Source organism: Aplidium turbinatum, chromosome 1, assembly GCF_918807975.1.
Source record: "Aplidium turbinatum chromosome 1, kaAplTurb1.1, whole genome shotgun sequence".
Taxonomy (NCBI): Eukaryota; Metazoa; Chordata; class Ascidiacea; order Aplousobranchia; family Polyclinidae; genus Aplidium; species Aplidium turbinatum.
Window position 1 is genome coordinate 49,001,672 of NC_137472.1, and position 21,394 is coordinate 49,023,065.

The 21,394-nt window shown below is 36.6% G+C and overlaps 1 protein-coding gene across 2 annotated transcripts; it reads right to left on the reverse strand.

Annotated features, from left to right (window-relative positions):
• Nucleotides 1-1,234: 1,234 nt before the first annotated feature.
• Nucleotides 1,235-19,603, reverse strand: LOC145770674 (uncharacterized). Of its 2 annotated transcripts, none has more exons than XM_082582378.1 (10): nt 19,455-19,603; nt 16,412-16,524; nt 14,644-14,841; nt 14,045-14,165; nt 11,703-11,851; nt 8,181-8,377; nt 6,267-6,419; nt 5,774-5,938; nt 5,247-5,340; nt 1,235-2,936 (listed from the first exon to the last, which is right to left on the reverse strand). In XM_082582378.1, exons 1-10 carry the CDS (start codon nt 19,486-19,488, stop codon nt 2,856-2,858), a joined length of 1,305 nt encoding a protein of 434 aa, XP_082438504.1. In that variant the 5' UTR covers nt 19,489-19,603; the 3' UTR covers nt 1,235-2,855. The 2 variants fall into 2 exon arrangements, with proteins under 2 accessions (XP_082438504.1, XP_082438497.1); XM_082582371.1 differs by having other exon boundaries at nt 5,247-5,343.
• Nucleotides 19,604-21,394: the final 1,791 nt, after the last annotated feature.

A 21,394-nucleotide genomic window follows, 5' to 3' on the forward strand; every position in this document is an offset into this window, starting at 1 on the left:
GCTTACGATCGTGCAACTACGGAACGTACGAGTAATTCTATCAGGAAACATCGTTCCGACATCAAATTTTGTGCCAACCGAGTGATTTAGTTCTCAAAAATTTGGTTGAAATCAGCGTTGTGTAACCGCGGTCATTTAGCAAAATTACTCTTTGTTAGGGACCGTTCAAATATTACGTAACGCTACCGAGGGGGAGGGAGGGTTTATGAAAAGCGTTACGTTAGCGTCACATCGGGGGAGGGGGTCCAAGCAAAACGTTACGTAACGCTTACGAGTACGGTACGGTAGTTTATTTGTGCTGGCTGATATCGTCGTTTGAATACTAAATTAAGCGAAATCATATCCAACAGCACCTATTCAGCACCAACAAAATCTCTATCCAGTATCAACTACGGTACTGTAATTCCCGTAATTCCATACAGGTTCTAAGTGCTTAAAACCTCGCATTGCGAAATTGCAAGGCAGCATTCTTACATCACAAAGCTTGCTTTGAATGTGAGTGAACAACATCAGGGTTGCCAGATGGCCTTTTTGAGGCCAAATTCCAAAAATCTGGCCTTTTTAAATTGCAGTTGGCTTAAAAAAATTGATGCAAATAAGGCCAGAAAATCTGGCCTTATTTGGCCCTTAACCAAACAATGAAAGGTTTGGATCGAAACATTTTGGACGGTGGGCTACTAAACGTTTTCAGTAGGTACATAACGTTTTAATTCCAAAAAAATAATATAGCTAAAATTTCATGTCTCAAACGTAAGCTTTAGGTGCATACAAACCAAGATATTTTATCAGCACGTGTTTCCACGTCATAATTTTGATATAAACTGGCAAAACGGGCTTTGTAATGGAAAAGCGTCACGTGGGGGAGGGGGTCGACAAAAACGTTACGTTGACGTCACATGGGGGAGGGGGGGTCAAAAATTCGGAAAAACAGCGTTACGTAATATTTGAACGCTCCCTTAGCTTACATAAATTCAAAGTACTTGTGGCTGTATAAATATCATTGATTTAATAAGGTAGGGTCTTCAGAGTGGTCACAGTTGGTGACAAACGTGATTGTGTGCGGAGGTAAAGAGAATGCGACATTTGAATAGGCCGCACGTACAGCCTGCCCAGATCCTCGAGCTACACATTTAAATGGATTAAAAAATTAATTTCTTTCGCAGCCTTCCTTGGCTAGGGCACGTTCTGATTAACTTCCTCATTTCCTGTCAAATCACAATTCACAACAGCATATAAATGGGTGTTATGTACAAAGATATTGATCACATGCGCAATAAACATACACGACATCAATAATCCTGACATACAACACGTTCTGCCATGAAGAAAAATTACAAACGTCGTTAAATTAACGTAGAAAGTATGAAACTTCTCGGCGAAACAGTTTGTTGCAGCAAAAATTATAGGCTATGATAATGTTAGTCAACAAACTAGTTAATAAATCACTCCTGTTAATAAAAAAACAGTGCAAACCAAAAGTTCATACCAAATAAATGTTATGTGACCATTTGCTCTCTGCAAGAAAGAAAACAACACAGAGGTGGACAAATCACGCGGTGGTTATGTACAAATTTACTTGAGCACCGCATACAGTCGATAGCGTAATTCATAAACAAACAAGATTTGCAATACGTGCACCGCTAGTATAAAATGACCAGAAAAACCAATTCATGGTTTTTATTTCCGACCATCAAAGCAAAAAAATATATATCACTTGCCATAACATAGTGGGGGGTCTAGAAAAAGGTAGAAGCGACAAAACGCGAACGTTAAAGCGTGCTCGAGAGGAAAACAAAGTATGAATCATATTTTTGCGATGGTGTTAACGGTTGCTAGTGAAATTATAAAAGACACAATACTGCTTGAACTGTACTGTACAGCAATAACAGAAATCTGAAAAAGTCAACTGGTTTTGACAACATTATACTGTGCGCAATATTTGCATTCAGTTGTACCAAATGTCCAAGCAGAATCGTTGTCGACATGACATTATGCTGTCGTCAAAACCACCTTTTCCTGTTGTTCGCCAACTAAAATACAGTCCATAAGTCGTTGAAATGTAACTTGTTGCAATATTGTACACTTGTACAGTATGTGAAAACTATGGACAATGCATAACCACAAAACTATAACAACACTTGACTTACTAATACATGCATCGATTTTATTTTGCAATATCGCTGAAGTGTCAACGAGTAAAATCGGTAAAAAACTATATCATCTTAAAGCATAGTCTATATTTGTTTGAAATTCACGAGTCATAAAAAACACAATGCTCTTGCGACAAAAAACGCTTGATCATGAAAATCACAATTCGTGGAGATCTTGTAATTAAAGACAGAATCACATTTCATGCTGTTTGTAGTTTTAAAGGCTAAACTGTGGCTGAAATTTCATGCTATTTTGTTATGTTATTATGATTAGAATTAAACTTTCTGTTCATGAGACAGAGGAAGTGCTAAACATATGACAGTGCCACTTGATTGGTCGTTATATGAAAGATAAAAATTAATATGAAAGCATAAAAAATGTAAAAATAACGAGCAAATTCGTTGCGAAATTAGTAAAACCGATAAAGCTGCAACGCTGCTAAGTAAATGAGCGAGTGGTCATAGTACAAAACTTATAGAAATAGCACAACTTGAAACCGCAGTATTGGCACCAATGGCCTTCTTGTCATTCGCTTTCATCGAAAGACTGAATGTGGCAAGTGTATCGAGTTTGATTTCAATCATTCCACGACGAGATGACAAAGTCGTAACAAATTCAAAACTACAACACTCATGCTCTACAAAGCAAGATCTTGCAACGGGCAGGAAAACACGTGATCAGAAAGCTACGAAGCGTGGCAAGGATCAACACATGAATGAAGCAACAGGGGATACGGGCCCATTTTGGCTATCCACTGGATCTTTAGCAATCGCTTTCATGTCGATCTAAGGATCAAAAATAAGTGAAAAATTATGCTCTTAAATCTAATCAATACCACAATTACTAATGTTTTATTGTTTACGGTTAGCTGGATCTGTCACAGTCAAGGCTTTGAAGGGGTTTCGTGATGCTGCAGCATGTGCTCACAGGACAGCGGAATTGGGTATTTTTGATCCGACTCTGCAAGGCTGCTCATGCAAACCAGCCAAGACTGTGAAGTCTGATCACATAACTTGTAGTTATGTTTCTCGTTTCAACACAAATTTTATAGATAAATGATTATTACTGTATCATTTAAATGACTTTATTTCCTATTCCTAAGACGTTAGTATTATTGCTGCTAATTTTGCTGAGTATGTAGAGTACCATATACGCCTTTACTACATCATTTGTAATGCAAGCACACAACAGCGTAAAAGTAACGTCATGCTTTGGTATGGTCGTCAAGGAACTTTGGTGGTCTATAAATGTTCCAAGTCAATCTAAAGTGACTTGGATATTTAATAGCGATGCACACATTGACGAAAGACTTAAAACACACCGATGACAACAGCTACTGTACGTAGGCCACCTTCAGCATGAGTCCCTATTGAGATTACAAAAGACAAGCTAAGTAGCCCAGGCGCGTTCGGAAGATAAAACCACCATGCATGACAACCTCTATAGATCGCCATGCCACCGTGAAATATAAAATCGAATGTAACCGCGATAAAAATTATCTGATTATCAGTTTTGAACCACGGAGCATTATCTTTTCTAGCAATAGTTATAAAATAAACTTGTTACAGCAATAGATATTGGACAAGTAACAGCAATAGCAATAGACAAGTTAATTAAGTTACAGCAATAGACATTGCTTGCGATGTAGTGTAGAATGGAAACGTTCACTTATCGGTTAGGTTTCACATTGCCCGAAGGCAACTTGAAACAATCCATTACAAATCAAAATAACAAAGTTTTAACCGGCCATCGATGTATGAAAACGTTGCATTTACGTGAAGTTCCAGTTGTGGAACTTTCGAACCGACAAACTTGACCAAGTTGTACGACACAGTCGTTGAATTACGACCAATGAGCACTCGCAAAATTGGTATTCCTTAAATTGATTCACTCGTTAGCAGACGTTGAATTAATGCAAAAACGACGGGTTTTGCTTGCTGGAACTTCGAGGGGACTTCACGACCAGTTATGTCAACACAGTCGAAACATTCATGAAATTTTACGACGGGATCACGTTTCTTTTATCATCATCGAAAGTTTGATGATTTTGATTAGCTTGAAGCCAAATAGCAAATACCTTTAAATGTCAGGAAAATTTTATACAAAAATAATTTCTCAAATGCTCAGCAGCCAAATTGAACGATTCATTTCTGAAGAATCACAGCTCAGTTACAGACAACTCCTCAAATGATAAAGTGCGTTTATCAAGTTCATTTGGCGTGACCAACAGATAACAACAACCAATGAGCTTGTCCAAGCAGTCTATGGCTTGTCTAATGTCCAGCTCAGCGTTTCTCAACCTGGGGGTCGCGAAGGTCCTGTCATGGGGGTCGCAAAGAATTCCGGAAAAATGAATCTTTGCAGCAATCACTTTGTATACAGCAATGTCATAGCAAGGAACTAATTGGTTGCACTGTTACAAAAGAGAACGCGTAGCTCGGTTGTAGGCCAATTTATCATCGTTTGTTCAAGTAGAACGAATGAACTGAGTCAGCCTGTTCAACAATCTCAAAACGTTAGTTGTCGAAAAACCTTGGTCGACGAAGTGAAGAAAATTGCGGTAAAAGTGAAGAACAAAGTTGTTAAAAAACATTTGTCTAAATCAGATATTTTGAAGAATAATTAATGTTTGGCATTATACTTCCATAGTCAGCAATGGCATTAAGAAGCCACCGTGTGTTTTGTGCAATGTAGTTCTCAGTGCTAAACTCATGAAGCCATCAAAGTTAAAACGGCATTTAGAAACAAAGCATTCCAATCACATCAGCAAGCATTTAGAATTTTTTCAACGCTATGAGGCCGGTTTGAAACGCCAAACATTAAAAGTTGTGACATTCACCAGTTCTTTGAAATTAAATGTTATTGAAATGCCTTTTTGTGCTAATTTTTATAGCTTATCTAAATCTATACAAAAGAGAGCAGGAAGGGGGTCGCAACGCAAGCTGAATTAAACACCTACCCTGTAAAAGGGATCGTGAACCACGAAAGGTTGAGAAACACTGCTAGCTCATGAATGACCACCAAAAACTAACACCGCATAGTCTTGCACTGATTGCGTAGAAATGACTTTTTTTTGTAAATAACCCTGGACTTACCATGGAATCTTTTTCTGCTGGCTTGCTTTTGTTTGACGACCTGTGATGTTCTGTAGGATGACTTGAACGTGACGTAGCTCCCGAACGCGGAGATCTGCTTAAACATGACGTCAGCATTAACAGTGCGCTTGAAAAGTACGAATCGATTGATAAAACCACCTTTCAGGACTAAGCCAACGTTTGCAGACGTTAAATCAATGTAAGCGAGGACAAAATTTGCGGCCTGGACAAGCGTGCGTAAGAGCATCAACAAGGTTGGCGAGTAAACAACAATTTCAATGACAACGCGGTACTTTCCCTACTGAACAGATCGTCAACAAAAGATTATTTCCCAATAGTTCAAACTATTGCACTGCGAATTAAACCAGATTTTACAACAATTTGAACAACTGATTTAGGTAAAATTTAACTTCTTTCAGATTTTTAAACGAAAAGTATATCACATTAGAAGCACGTATCGCGTTTGAGCTTAGTCGTATAAAACAAGAAAATCATAGAAATAGTTTGTGAAAAAAGTAAATAAAAACCTTGAAGTTGAACTTGGATGTGATTTCTCGCTGCGGTGATCGTCGTGATGTCTGTCCTTGTGCTTTCGTGAGTTGGATGGTGATCGTGATGTTCTTTCACTGCCATGTCCGTGGTGGGAGCTGTGATGTGAGCGCGAGGATTTGTGCCCTCCACTATACATCGAGCTGGAAATGCAATAGAGATTAAACTGCGCCTGGTTTCACCACACAATGGCGACACCCAAACAAACAGAACCCGACACCTTGAAAACGTAAAAAATGAGCTTTTTTACATTGGTAGACTCATCGTAAACGAAGCCACATAACGCAAATTAGAAAATTTGAAAAAAGTAGATTATGTCCCATCTAAATATCTGCTTGTTGAAGAGTAATTTCTCAAAAAGAAAAAAGTTGTAGCAACACGATAACACGAACTCAAACACCGTGTTTCTTCAATTTTAAGCATAAGCTACACGTCGGAACCCAGGAAGATTATTCACTACTCAGTGACTACCTTGCATGATGCGATCTATTTTCGCTCATTTCTTCACCACGAGATGATGGAGCTTTTTTTCTGAAGTCATCTATCACAGCCGAATTCAAATCCACAGTACCACCATCATCATCACTCTCCGGCGCTGCACTTCTGTTCACTATCTTTTCAAATCTAAGAGTCAAAAAAGATATAAAATGCTTTTCGAATGCAATGTAGGTCAGGAGAAACATTACAGTGGAAATTTAAAATGATGTTAAACTGCAGTCAATGTGCAAAATGCGACAAACAAGTAAGACATCAAAACCTTGGTAAGCGTTTTGCTAAATTTGTTAAAAAGTCTTCACAATTTACAGTGCTGTGCTTCCATAATGCAAAGCTTCGTAGATCGCAAACATCTATGACAAACAAATGCTCATCCATTTGAAGGTTCGTAAAAACCAATCTCCTTCTTTCATTGTCGTACTTAATTCCCAGCATTGACTGCCTCTTGTAACGAACTAACGTGTACTTTAAAAGGTCGTCGCTAATTAATTGGATACGCTACTGTATTGCATTGTATTATAATCACTCTAATCATATTGAATTGATATTAATAACAATACCGTCTATTAATTTTCATTGCTTATCTAAGTACTGTAAATTAGTATACTTCGGTAGATGTTCATTGTGATGGCTGTTCTGTCTGTGATCGAAAAAGGCGGACTGGCAGATCCAGGTCTTTGAAAACTTTCTTTGCTTTACGGTCCGCGTCGTCGCTCATATATGTCAAAGACCTGGATCTGCCAGTCCGCCTTTTTCGACGCTCACGAACCCTCAGAAACGCCCTTCAAAAACCAAAAAAACCCGAACCTTGCCGGCTACAAAACTGCCCACTACGGAACGATGACATATGTACCACCAAGAACTGTGTCTACAAGATCGCATGCAAGAAATGCAGGGAAAGCTACATAGGCAGCACGATTCGACCACTCCACTCCCGCATAAAAGAACACCTCAGTTCAGACAAAAGTTCGGTCTTTAATCATCAACAACAGTGTCACACCGACTTTGAATTTACAATAATTGCCCGAGAAAATGACGCGGTAAAATTACGTTTCAAAGAGGCCATATTCATCAGCAGACAAAATCCTAAAATCAACAACCGTGCCGAAAGGGAAGAACTACGTCATCTAATCTACTAATCAACTGAAAAAATTTTGCAACAAAAACGCCTGACAACACAGAAACTCAACAACCAGCAGCCTCAAGCTAAACGAAAGAACCACAGTAAAGAACCACTCACTGACTTCTACACCATTTATCAAAGCACATGACTAGGGAACTGTGTTCCGAAAGCTAGCGCAACTTACTATTGCCACAGCAAACTCGCAGCATCAGGCTAAGACAGATCGTTTAAATCTACCTTGTGAAATCTTTGTAATGTATTGAGTTTAAATTTAACCGTTGTTATTGCGTTCATAAACGTAGTTGCACTGATGAGAATTTAATATTCGAAAACGCGTTCTGCAACACTGTTTTTGCACTCTGCAATGCCTGATGCAGATTTATCTGTAGATTTCCATCACGCATTGAAGCGGTGATGTGATCATATAATTTTTAACGGTTCGAGAAAAAGTTTTCTCTGCCTATAAAACGTTGAATGGTAGTTTTATCAAATATTTCTGGAAACTTCCTTGGTTTCGTATTATCCTGTATAAAAAGTTCTAAAATTCTCGGTCTCTTGCTGTGTGTATTAGGTGTATGTTGGTATTGTTTTTGTTTGTTTGTTGGTTTAAGTAGGTTAATCTAAGTCTACCTTGCACACGCTTTCTTTCAATTTTGCCTGAGAGAGACTGGGAGTGAGGTGTTCCTATTTTTCTTCACGCAGCACGTGTGCTGGAAACAAAAATCAATGCAATATCGTAAAATGGTCAATGCCAAGCCACAACTAACCTTCCTCTTATGTTGGCTGCTGTAACCACGGGAACCTTGATTTCGGACATCCGGAACCGGAAACGTTGCCATGCCGACGGTTTAGGAATTTTGTTACTTTCAATCCCGTTTGTCATGTCCCGTTTGAAGACCTTCCAGGTACGGTATGCAAAGTAAGTCGAAACCAAGTACATGATCAGAAGGATGAAGAGCAGGATCTATGTTGCAAAAACATTCACAAGTGATGAGGAACAAGACTTGAAATTGAAACCAATTAAATTCAACTAAATGGTGACAATAGTGCTCTTTCAATGTAAAGCAGTGGTTTTTAATCTTTTTCTGATTTACACCACATTGGAACCGCCACCCAGTTCTCGTATCTCTTTCTAATATGGCTGAAAAGTAATATTCACCTATAACACTGGTCAAACAACAAGCAAAACAATGCTTTCAATAATTCAATACGTTCTCAACAATGTCACTAAACTATTCATGTTGAGTTTTTCAAAAAGATTGTCAAATGCTGCTTTATTCCAACTCATTCTTGAATGAGAGGATTAACGATTATTTAAAGCCATCGTCAAGCAAAGGGTGCCCGATTCATGGTCCAATAAATATAAAAATCAGTTTTGCTAGCAGTACAAGTTTTCTTTCAAAACAAACAAACCCATTTCCGTCTGAACCCATAGCCAAACTCAATAACCAACCTCAATACAAATCAAAGGCAGGTATATTATACTATTTCTAGTAGGCTAAGTTGGACATGTACGTTTTCACCCAATTGTAGATTTTTCCTTTGGTGACGAAACGTTTACAGCATTGTAAGAAATTGCAGGTTCATCAATCAATAAGAACTCTTCATTTATAGATGGAGGAAGCTTAATAGCTATCTCAGAACCATGGTAGGAGATGAAGAGTTAAAAGACAGATATGGATATTAAATTTTAGATTGTTTTCCGCTTAAAATTTGTATTTTTGTCATACAAAAGCAACTATATATTCCTATAATGATAGTAGTTTACACATACCATACCATTGAAAGAGAAGAAGGCATCGCCTTCCATTTACCATCACGCCACAACAGAAGCTCTGTGTTTTTATTACATCTATTGCAATATATAAAGTGTGGCAGCTGTGGCTTTTGTTTTGATTCCCAACTTCATACCACTTGCCTGCAGACAAGCTTGTCCTGGTGGACAGCTGCTTCACAGAATTAGAAGGTAAAGTGTAGGTCTACTCTCTCCATATGAAGCAAAAATTTGGTTGGATGTTCAATCAACCTCGTCTGGACCTACTTGGTCTGGTACTCATACATTCATACTTGTTGCAATAGCTCTTGCGAGCTCATAATGCTAACACAATAGTTACGTCATAAAAAACAATGTTGGAGACAATGAATCCAAGGGAAATTTCAAAGCTAGGAAATTTTATATAATAGGGAAAATAACAAGTTAGGGGAAATAACCGGGTATAACCAAAAGAACAAAAAAGTAAGCTAGTTTGTACTATTTATGTGTAAGCCCCAGTGTCCAGTCATTAACAAACGAATTAGGTCTTTATGTAGTGATCTGTTTAACAACTTGTCCGAGTTCTCATTCGAAGCATTTTCAAAAATGCGTAACGGCCGTTGATTTAGCTTGACATTCCCTCCATCTATCCACTAACAACCTATTGTGTCTCTTGCAAACAGCATATTTGTTTAAGTTCTTTTCATCGCTGAATATGAAGAGTGTCCTTGTCCGTCCATGAAAGGTTCTGCTTGCAACGTTTCACTCAATATCAGTCCTTTGCAATGCTTTGGTCTTTTTCTTTCGTACGAGACAGATATTGTTCAATGCTAAGGAAAGGTGATGAAAAACTCAGGCCAGGGTAAGGCAACTTTGTCCAACATTGTGATACTTTGAACTTTAAAGTGTATTCTGCATCAAACAATTTCACAACTTCGTGCAACTAAACAAACAATGTGCCGACATTGTTTGATGTTTGTAAATCTTGCTTCATCAAAATGGAATAAAAATGACAGAAAAATGTGAAGCAAAACTTCATCGATATGACGTCATTTTAAAGTGTTTAGTATTCTTATCGGTACCAAGTGGACAATTTAGTGACTTCCATGCTTCAATGACTTTTCTATTCTTGTAACAAGATATTATTCCCGTTTGTCACGCATCGTGTCGACAGATTACCCATGATGTCACTGGTATCATAGCACACAAAGACGCTGTTCAAGATGGTAACTTTGATCAACCCACACAAGTTACAGAAAAAAAACAGCTCGACTGAAGTGTTTCAATGAAATTCTTCATTATGCTTTAACGCAAAAACAGGCGATTGAATCAAAATTTCAGCATAAAAATACAAAGCTTGGCCCAGGCAGTCACGCACGCTCTACATTTTTATTTAAATTTATATTTTCAGTAGACTGTGTCTCAAGTTAGGTCCATTATTTTAGTCTAAAAAATGGTTCATTGATCGATTCAAAGCCTTTAGGCAAAAAATAATAAAAGACACATATGAACAGATCAAATTATCGTGTATAGCACAAAATTCATAAAATGAACTCAAAGTAGATAAACTTTGAGGTTGCCTCACAGCACAACCACTTATAACCTAAACCAGAGACGTGCAACATACGGCCCGCGGGCCAGAGCACGGCCCGCGGTACCCATTTACGTGGCCCGCACATTCTTCATCAAGTAGTCCATTATTTTTAAATACTTTTCACTGTTAGATCGGAGGATGTTGTTATTTATAACGTCATCATTAGCATTATTGACTTTTAGCATTATTACATCATTAGCATTATTGTTGCGTCATTAGTAAGCGTTGCAGAAAACCGCCTTGTTCTTCTGGCAATGATTCAGTAACATAAATCTTACTTTATGGGTGCACTGTGGTGAATATATTAATATTTATTCTACAAAAAGCTTAGCATAGTAAAAATGTCTACAAGTAAGAAAAGGAAGGTTGATTATGAAAGGCGGAAGTTCAACAATGAGTGGTGTATAAATTACTTCGTTGTTCAACACAATCAAGATGTTGTTTGCCTGATTTGTCAAAACACTAGCCTATAGCAGTAATGAAAGAGTACAATATCAAGCGACACTACTGTGCAAAACACTCTGCTATTTATGATAGCATTGTGGGTCAATTACGGGTTGACAAAATGCAGCAGTTGAAAAAGTCTTTGAGCAAACAGCAAGAGGTATTTCACTGTTACAAGAAAGACATTGAGCTTGTTACAAAACTGAGCTTCAAGATATCTGAAACTCAATGTGTAACTTGATTGTGTGTACTTTTCTATTAAATAAATTGTTCTTATAAATTCATGTGTTATTCGACAGACTGGCCCTCAGCATCATTATAATTGTACGTTGTGGCCCATTGCGATAAACAGTTGCACGCCCCTGACCTAAACCGTCAATCTCAAAACTAGTAACTTAGCAACAACTATTTTAAAATTTTGTTTAAAGCTAACACACTCTAAATAAAACTCGATTGGTTTAACTGCTGTGAAACAAAGGTGTGTCCAAAGCGACTTACCGTAGCAAAGATGTGATTTCCATAGTAAGAATTGTTGCCAGTCAAAAGTGCAAAGTAATCCGTGCAATCACGAGGATACCGTGTACAGTAAGAATTCATGTTGATTGACTGACTGAATGTCATTCCCTGATTGTATCCATACGGGTTCGCTAAAGAATATCAGAGCTCAGTGGTAATGTTGCGTCGATCAGGTACAATTCCCAGACAAAATCCGTCATTTTTACATTGATTCAACGTCTGATTTTTCTGTCTGGGCAACATTTTTTAGTACAATTTGGGTAGAGAGGTAACTTTTTTAAACCATAAACAGACATAACTCAGCAACAACACAACATTTCACCTTATGCAAAAAAAAATTAATAAGCAAACGTTTTCGGCTAGTCACAACCTTCGGGTGAGACCAAGGGGTGCACTACTATTTAGAAAAAAAAATTATACCGAAGTTTGCATAAATGTTAACTTGAAAGAGATACAAGCAAACCCCTGCAAACTATACATTGCTGGAAAGCACAAGGGATTCTCTTTCCAATTATGACATCTATTTCAAGATCAAGATATAAGAACTAAAGATATATACACATTATTACACAAGCTTAAAAAAATACAAAAATTTTTGCAGCGCATTAACAAAATATCTAAAACCTCAAATGGCCTAGAAGATATTTATTCCATACTTGGTGAAATAATATTATTAACCTATGTCAACAACCCTATGGGAGCATTTTTAGAAAAAAGCTTCCCAACAAAAAATACAGTCTTTTTAACAAGAGCACTTCAATTTTTCAAATTTGATCTTACTATTGGCCATAAAAACTTACACAAGCAAAATTTTAAAAAAATGCCCCATAGCTTTACTGTAGACACCCTAAATAACATTTGTACAAAATTTTAGCAAAATCGGATAACCACCTGAGGAGGAGTTAGAAATTGAAGACCAAAAATATCGATTTCGAGAAAAACAGCAAAAATGCCCAGCACACCAAAAGCAGAATCATAGCCAAAAGTTAAGTTGACTGATGGCTATTGACTAAATGAATATGAGCAAATACTAGCAGTGATATCATAGAAGAATGAACAGAGAAGAAACTCCACTTCATCAAGCATTTATATGAGTTTATTATCTTAATATCAATATTATCAGAGTATCTATTTTCCTGCAAACAGCGCTGTAGTTTTGTACCAGCAGCGGTGTACTGTTCTTCTGCAGTGCCTTCAAGGGCATGTGATCAGTTTTTGTTCTGCATCTCCCAACTGCTTTGTAGGAATGGAGGAGGCATTCCAAACATATATACATCTAATTGTTGTAAATGCTTCTCCTTCAAGACCCAACTCTGCCACGTGGCTAAAGAGGCACGCATGTTCACTTCATGCGAAAGTTTGTTTCTTATCCATCTCATTTACACAGTCCTCTTCAGAAATGAAACTAGCTTGCAGCTTTCTTTCAGATACAGTTGGAGTTGGCACATATTCCAATCCATTTCACTATCATCTTTGTCTATCAAAGACCACAGTATTTTCAGAGGTGTCAGCTGCAACTGAATAGGCCTCATCAGCTGGCCCGAAGCTGTTTTGCGGTGGTACCTTTACTTTAGACTTATTGGATTTATTCTTTTTAGGCATTGCTAGAGCTAGCTGAAAATTGATAGAATGAAGATGTGAAAACCATATATACTATCCTAAGTTATTTCAAACATCATGCAAGAAAGAACAGACACTGCATAGACTTGTCAAAAACTAACCTACTGCACACCAACTACAACTCTCAAAAACCCTCTCTGCTTTCACTCATGCTTTGTCCTAAGTCAAAACATGCTTTGTTTTTATTACAATATCAGCAATTTCTTATCACCAATTTCACTTATTTCAAGCTGTTTTCCTGTTTACAATAGCTATATATAGCTTGGTGAAAGTGAGCATATTTTCTTGCTGGATTTGAAATATTCTGTGAAAAATTAACTATGTTTTTCAAAAGTGCTTCCAGTAAATGGCAATTTTGGACAAAAAGGAGTAGGAATTTCAATAAACTAATCACATATTTGGAATCAGCATCAAATTTTCGTCCTAAATCGATCAAAACACAAAAATTAATAAAAAATTGATTTTTAAATAGTAGTGCACCCTCAAGCAGTTTCTCAAATGTTAAGATTTGACCATAATTTTCGCTGTGATACTTTATGATTATTTAGTATTTCTTTTAAATGGATGGTTTATTAAGACAATATATACAGTATAAGCGTAATACGAAATCAAAGATTTTCTACAGAATATACCGGTACTGTATAGTGTATATATATACATATTGTGGGTAAGAAAATAAAACCATTGCACAAGAATTTACTTACAACCAAGGCTCCCTATTCCAGCAGTGTATCCCCTAGTCATATCCCACCGCCATACATTTGCTGCCTCCAATATTGCATCAAACAAAACTATCAACACCATGACGATGTTGAAACGTAATTCCTGGAATAAAGAAAGTACATGAGATTTTGCATGTCCAGTAGAAGCCCAAACTCTGAAGAAACTGACCATAAGTTCGACAAATTGATTTGTGCATAATGCAGTAGCCTAACATGGAACTGGAAGTTGTGTAAAGGATTAGAATAGTTTTACTAAAACACGTAATTACAAACTTTATACACACAACTTCTTGCCAGCAAAAAAATTTAACACCCCGTTATGGAGGTGAATGAGCACCACACAATGAAATTAATTTACATGGCACTGAAGCATAAATTTAAAACATTTTAGTGCTACAAAAAAAGTGATTAACATTTTGTCATTGAACGTATGTCACATGATATTGCTTAACATAAGTCACAGATTTCACTTGAACAATGAAAAGTTTGAGTCATAAAGCAATGTAATAATATTATTTAGTCTACTGGTTAGCACTCCATTAAATACAATATCGGGAAGTGGTACAACACAACAAACATACTATGGTAGGCCATGCCAGATGAGGATATTCCAAGTGTTGGCCACTGAGGAAGAAAAAATACATGCAAGCGGTGGCAAGCCAGACCACCGCAGTAAGAAGCATCACAATATGGAAGGGCCATGTCACTCCTTCCAACACAAAAATAGTTCTCCAATACGGTGACACTCCAACAATGATGAAGGTAAGAAGAGCAACCAACTAAATAAAAATAAATATATTATATAATATAGCCCAATAAACTAAGGATCGCAACTAAGCAACAAATAATAAATATATCATATTGCATATAACGTTTGGTATCCTTGGCAATGTCCTCAGACAACATTCGATATCCTTGGCGATTTCCTCAGACAAAATGCAGCGTTGAAAGTGAAATTTTTAACAATTGCATGTTAATGTTGAAAGTGACAGTTATAAATTTACTGATGATGAAAATCCATTTCTTCAAGTAAAAACAAGAACGTTGTGACTTCGGTTCAAACTAAAAAAATAACTCTAACTGTAAAACTCATAGAATTAGCAAAAAGTCACGTCTGACAATGACACTATGATGAATATACAATACATAACTGCGTGCGGATATCGTGATAGATATTGCACACTGTTATGCACACACTCTTATATTATGACACCTCATCTTTTATTTGAACAATTCTTTGATTGTATGTATGACAGTATGAACAAAAAAGATAACATGCTGCTGCAAAATAATTTTACACTCTAAACCAAAAGTTTCCAACCTAAAAAGATAACATGCTGCTGCAAAATAATTTTACACTCTAAACCAAAAGTTTCCAACCTTTTTTGACAGTGACCCACTCAGAGCAATCAACGTAGCCTGGCGATCTCCCATAAAATATTCAACAAAAGCATACAGTATATATGTATTTAATGCAAAATTTAACCAAACTTGATTCACAACAACATCCACTTATGTCTCGTTTGGCTGTTGCAATGCAAACTTTTGAAATCAAAAACAACTGTTCGCGATGTTATTATAGCTTTATTATATTTTGTCCAATTAATTTTTCCATTTCCTATCAAGCTTGGCTGGATTATAGGAGAAAAAATAACGAGAATAAGCTATATTTTTGTCGATTGAATTTATTGCAATCTTTCCTGGATGTATTGAAATCAGTTTGAGCAAGATGGTTGGTACAATGGTACAATGGCTGTATCTTTTTAACAAGCTTGTCAACGCGTGGAACTGTTGCTGAAAGAACTTTCTAACAGACTAACCTACACACAGCAATATTTCAATGCCATTTGAAATGATACTGACATATCCATATGATACTTGATATAGGATTCCAAATAACCTTGCTTTTTGCCATAGTGTGGTTACTGTTTAACTTTACTTTGCACAAAGCAACGCACAAGAATTAAGTGACAAATATGGAATGCTTTTCTATTATTAAAGCCTTTGCAACGTCTGAAAGCTTAATCAAGGAATAGTCGTTTGTGAAAAATACAATTTTTTGTTTTTGTGGCAAAAAATAGTTGAAATTTTGAAAATAATATCATACAATGTATTTTCAGGCATCTCGCAATCCATCGAAAAACGGATTGGGGGTCGAGTCCCCAGGGTTGAAACTGAAGTTAATAAACCCACAATAAAAAAGATTCTTGTTTTCAACTCCCCAAAGTAGATTTATTTCATTTGCCAAAATTATCAGAGTTGTTTGGTTTTTTCGGCCCAATTAGCATTTTTACTCTCTTCCCATTCTCCTAATTACTATTTTTTTAATATGCAGCAAGACTGTCTTACCAATGACAACAACTTGCATATTCCTTGAAGTGACTTAGCATAATTTCCATCACATGCACAACCACCACCCTTCCTCTTGCGTCTCATTTGCTGGTTCACAGATGGGTATGAAGCTGCAACAATATAACTATATGTTAATTAAACGACAATTTTTATACTGGTTTAGCGGATTATAATTTCCAAACTGTTGAGAGAGTAAAGAACCATTCAGCAAATCATTTGTTTCAAGGAAGTGAGAAAGTAGTTTTGTTAGAGCTCGACCGATATCACTTTTTCAGGTCGATAACGATATTTATGAAATTTTTAGGCCGATACAGTATTGGCCGATATATATCAGCTATTCAGCTACGAAAAATTTGTTACCAACAAAGTTATTAAGCAACAAACCAGTCCAAGAAAGTTTATGCATTAGTTGCTGTAATGGAAAAATCATTCTTAACACTAATCACAAAAAACACCAAACAAAAAAGAAACAACCCAGGCCTCGAAATTCGTTTTTGCTGACAGCGGACAAACGTGTCCGGTCTAAATTCTTCGCCATTTAAGAGCTATGGCTACGGTTTGGAAGGCTCTTTAAAATTTCAGCAAAGACTTTCATCAAACCAACGAGGTGCGCTTGGAGAGTCAAAGCGCCGTGTAGCTGCAATACGCCGCATAACTGATTAACTTCCACCGAACGAGGTCGTGTGGCTTCTTGCGTCACAACGCTCTGGGCACGGGTCAGAAAGATTCTACAATGACGCTACTATTTTCTTTTGTGCAAAGTTTCACTAGGCTTTTTTTTTGGGTTCATTTTTGCAACTTCTACAATGACGCTACCATTTTCTTGTGTGCAAAGTTTCACTAGGCTTTTTTCTTTGGGTTTATTTTTGCATGTCATGTGAGCGAAAGTTAATTTTCCCTGGGCCTTTCTTTCTTACTGTAATACCAAAACTTCACAAATTTTGCTGCATCTTGCTATGATAGCCTACTCCTACTCGTATGATCTAATTTTTTAACGAATCTTGCCTTATCAATATCACTCGGAGATCAAAGGCAGACATTGTGACGTAAGACTGCGCGTGGTTAGTGTAGAAGTACACCGGTACTCCCATCGATTCTTAGAGAAAAATTCACCTTTGTTACATTGATTCACTGTCATCAGTCATCAATCGTTGAAGCAATGTAAAACTCGAAAGTTTTCCTGCTTGAATGGAAGCTAAGGGATACAGTATTAACATTTTCTAGATGCGCGCACTAGAATGGGCAGATAATTTTATTCTTGCAACAATTGTTCGCGCTATGCAATGACGTTTGAGCAACTTGTGTTTCTTGTAAAGGCATGTATGGCTGGTTTTGAGTGTGCTTTTGCTGGCCGATGTTTATCGGCAAAAGATAGCCAATAAAATATATCGGCTACACCTGATATCGGCCGATACATATCGGCTGACCGATATATCGGTCGAGCTCTAAGTTTTGTACTATCAAATGTATATACAAAGCAAGTCTCGTATATAACCAAATCACAAAGTAGTTATATACCGTAGTATATAACTATACTTATACCGTTGAGTATATATACCATTGATGAAAACCTTGCATGATTTTATCACTTGGGTTTCAGCAAAAAAAAAAAACAGTTTGAATCCATAGGTTAAAGCAGTAATTCTGTGAATTTCTGGTTGTCCTTGAGCAATTGTGATGGATAGGCTAAAGCCTAAAGGTAATTCAATGCGACTTATGCGAGATTCAGTTAGAATTCAGATAAATATATTTGACTTTATAGACAATTCGACAAGAGTTACAGATGATTTGCTCTGACTCATAAGCAATCTGATCAAACTTGTTGATCATTTGGCTGAACTTTGGATAATATTGACTAGAGATTTTAAAAACTTATGTTTTAAATTGTTGTTATTTTAATCGTTCTTTTTGCATTTTTTTTCTCATTTTTTTATTCTATTGACAATTGTTTTTACACCTCATGTTTTTAAGTAACACCTGTATTTACTATCATAGCCTAATAAAAAACTGCAAAAAAACCTGTAAAATTACAGCTGCTGAATAACTTATTATAACTTAGTTGTGTAAAAGTACAATAGCGCATTTTCTGATTGCCGTTTTAAATCCAAAATGCGTCCAAACACCACTGTCATTCTGGCGGAATAATTCTGCGTGGTCCGTTTAATAAAACAATCCGTAAAAAACATGCGGTAAATAACTGAATGCGATGACAGCAACAACACACGAATCCTATTAAGCACTTCTCGTTGGCATATGTATTTTTATGCCGCTTGAAAGTCAGGATGCCATTTTTAACATTTTTTTATTAAAAACAAAGTTTTTTTTTTAAATGTAATTTAAAAACCAAATAACAAGTCACATACTAGTAGATACTATAAAAAGATAAATTTTACACAACTTGTGATAACATTATTGATAAATAAATTGTTCAATTTTTTTCTGTCAAATTATTTTTAATTGCAAAATATTTACAAATTTGTAAACGAGAAGGGAAAAAAGGACTGAAGAATTGTTGGATATGCTAGAGATGAGAGAGACCATAGACCAACTGGCAAGGGCAAATGGAGTAAGATGGTATGGACATGTGATAAGGAGGGAGGAAGGAAGTTTTCTTAGAAAGGCACTAGATCTAAAGGTGGATGGGAAGAGGAAACGCGATCGTCCAAGAAGAACGTGGAAGCAACAAGGGAAGGATGAATTTAAAAAAGTCGGACTGAAGGAGGAAGATGCAAGGGACAGGGTGAAATGGAGAAAAGGGATTAAAACAATTGCTGCGTGGAAACAATCGGCCACCCCCACTAGTGAGGAACAAACCGACGATGGATTATGATGATGATGAAGTGGACAAAATTACCTCAATGGTTCCAAATATGCACATTGACCTTAAAGTAGTATAACATTGTAGCGATCCATTATTTCATCACATAAGTTTCCCTTTCTTTTAATGTTACCACATTTTTATAAGTTAGCCTACGTAAAATAAATATTACTACAACATAACGTATTATATGAATCAGCTTTAGGTCTAATGTATACTTACAATTCATTTTGTAATCAACAGCAGGGTCATTCATTCTGCCGAGAAAGGCCGCTTCTTTTTTGTCTATTTCTGACAATAATACTACACAATAATAAAATTCAAAAAGGTCTATCTAGTTGCAGTTTGTTTTTCTGTAAAAATTTTTTTAAATAAACCTATAAATCAGCCTACATACAAATACAACTAACTACACAATCAAAGCAAAGGTCAGCTTAACAAAGTGGTTCTTTTCATTGCGACATAATAGGCTAATGCTAGCTTACATGTAGTGGAGCATCACGAAAAAAAATAACTTTCAGTAATTCCGGAATAAAGTTTATATTTGAATAAAACCACAGGACTTCACTTGAGGATCGCAGCAGCACATGATTTCTTTTCTTTCATTAATATTACTCAACATCAGCCTATCTTGTTTCAACGCAATTTGCTGATGCTTGACATTTGTCACATTAAGAACTGGGAAGCAGCTGACTCGATGATTGATATAGTCTTTCGCTGCTTCCTGTCTGTTGTGGTATTTAGATACTATTTTATTTGTATTGTGTATAATTGTATAGCTATGGTACTATTTTATTTGTATTGTGTATAATTGTACCGTATATACTATTGTCGCAACAGACAAAATAAAAGGTTTCTCTCTCTCTCTCTCTCAGAGTAGGCAGCAAATTTTTTCTCTCCAGGCCCAACTCAAAAAAATGAAATCATAAAAAAATTAAAGGCTGGAAAAAAGTTAGTTTTAATAGAACCAAGAAGAAAATTTGATTGTAGTCATATCAAAACCAAAATTTTCAAAATCAAGCAGGAAGTTACAGGGATAATGCAATTCGAAGAAACCTTGAGTTAGGCTAGCTCACAAGTCAATAATCATTTTCTTTTTTGCCTTTACGAAGTTAAATCACTGCTGCCAGTCAAATCGCCAAGTTTTTGAAGACAAAGCAAAGTAAGAACTCCTTTTGGCATCCTTTCGTTTCTCTCAACTGAGCCATTATTTTTTACCCAGCTATAAGTAACCTTCAACCCAACCAAGACCAATTTCAGCCCAAGCTCAACCATCGACACCAAAGAAGTTCAAATACGGGAGCAAGTCTTTTAGGCGCAGACAGTTAGGCGCTGGTCAAATAGGTGCGCACACTATGGCGTTTAGATATTTAGGTGCGGAGCACTGTGGCGCCCGTTCATTTAGGTGCTATTCCTAGTTAAGTCTTCAGATTGTATCAGCTTGGCAGGTAGGGCAATGCTTTTCACATAAAATCTTATTTTGAACAGAAAATTATGTCATGGCTTCCGTGCGTGAAGCTGCTTAAACCGGCAATGCTTTTCACACAAAATGTTATATTGAACAGAAAAATATATTGTCTTTTAATGCGCGTGTTCAGCATTTATTTGTTGTTAGTCCAGGTTTGCGTTGGCGAAAGCGTTATCAATAAATATTCAAGTTTCCAAACATGACTGAGTTCACTTTTAGTGAGTCAAATAATAACTACACTAAACATCAGTAAAAAATATATATACCGTAGCCTATATTCAAGCAGGTGGTAGGCTTGAGTGAAGAGTAACTTAGTTTTCCGTCAAAACCCCGACTAGGTTTAATAACGAGCAAAGTCGCACCATTATGCTTGCAGCTTGTAACCAGGGTTCATATGCCCTATATAAATGTATTCATGTAGTAGAGCGTTGTCTCATACGAACTCGCCACACGACCAATCCATTCCGAGTAGAAATAATTGCGAAAGATAACAGATTAAGTAAAGTTCCATCTGGCTGCAACCTGTGTTCAGGATGCATAGCAAATGTCGTGAGGAAATGTGCTAATATAAAGAGTAGTAGAGTGTTGTCTCGCACCTCATCTCCACATGCGCATTAACAAAACAACATTTTATCTTTCTGTTCAATATAAGATTTTGTGTGAAAAGCATTGCCCTACCTGCCAAGGTGATACA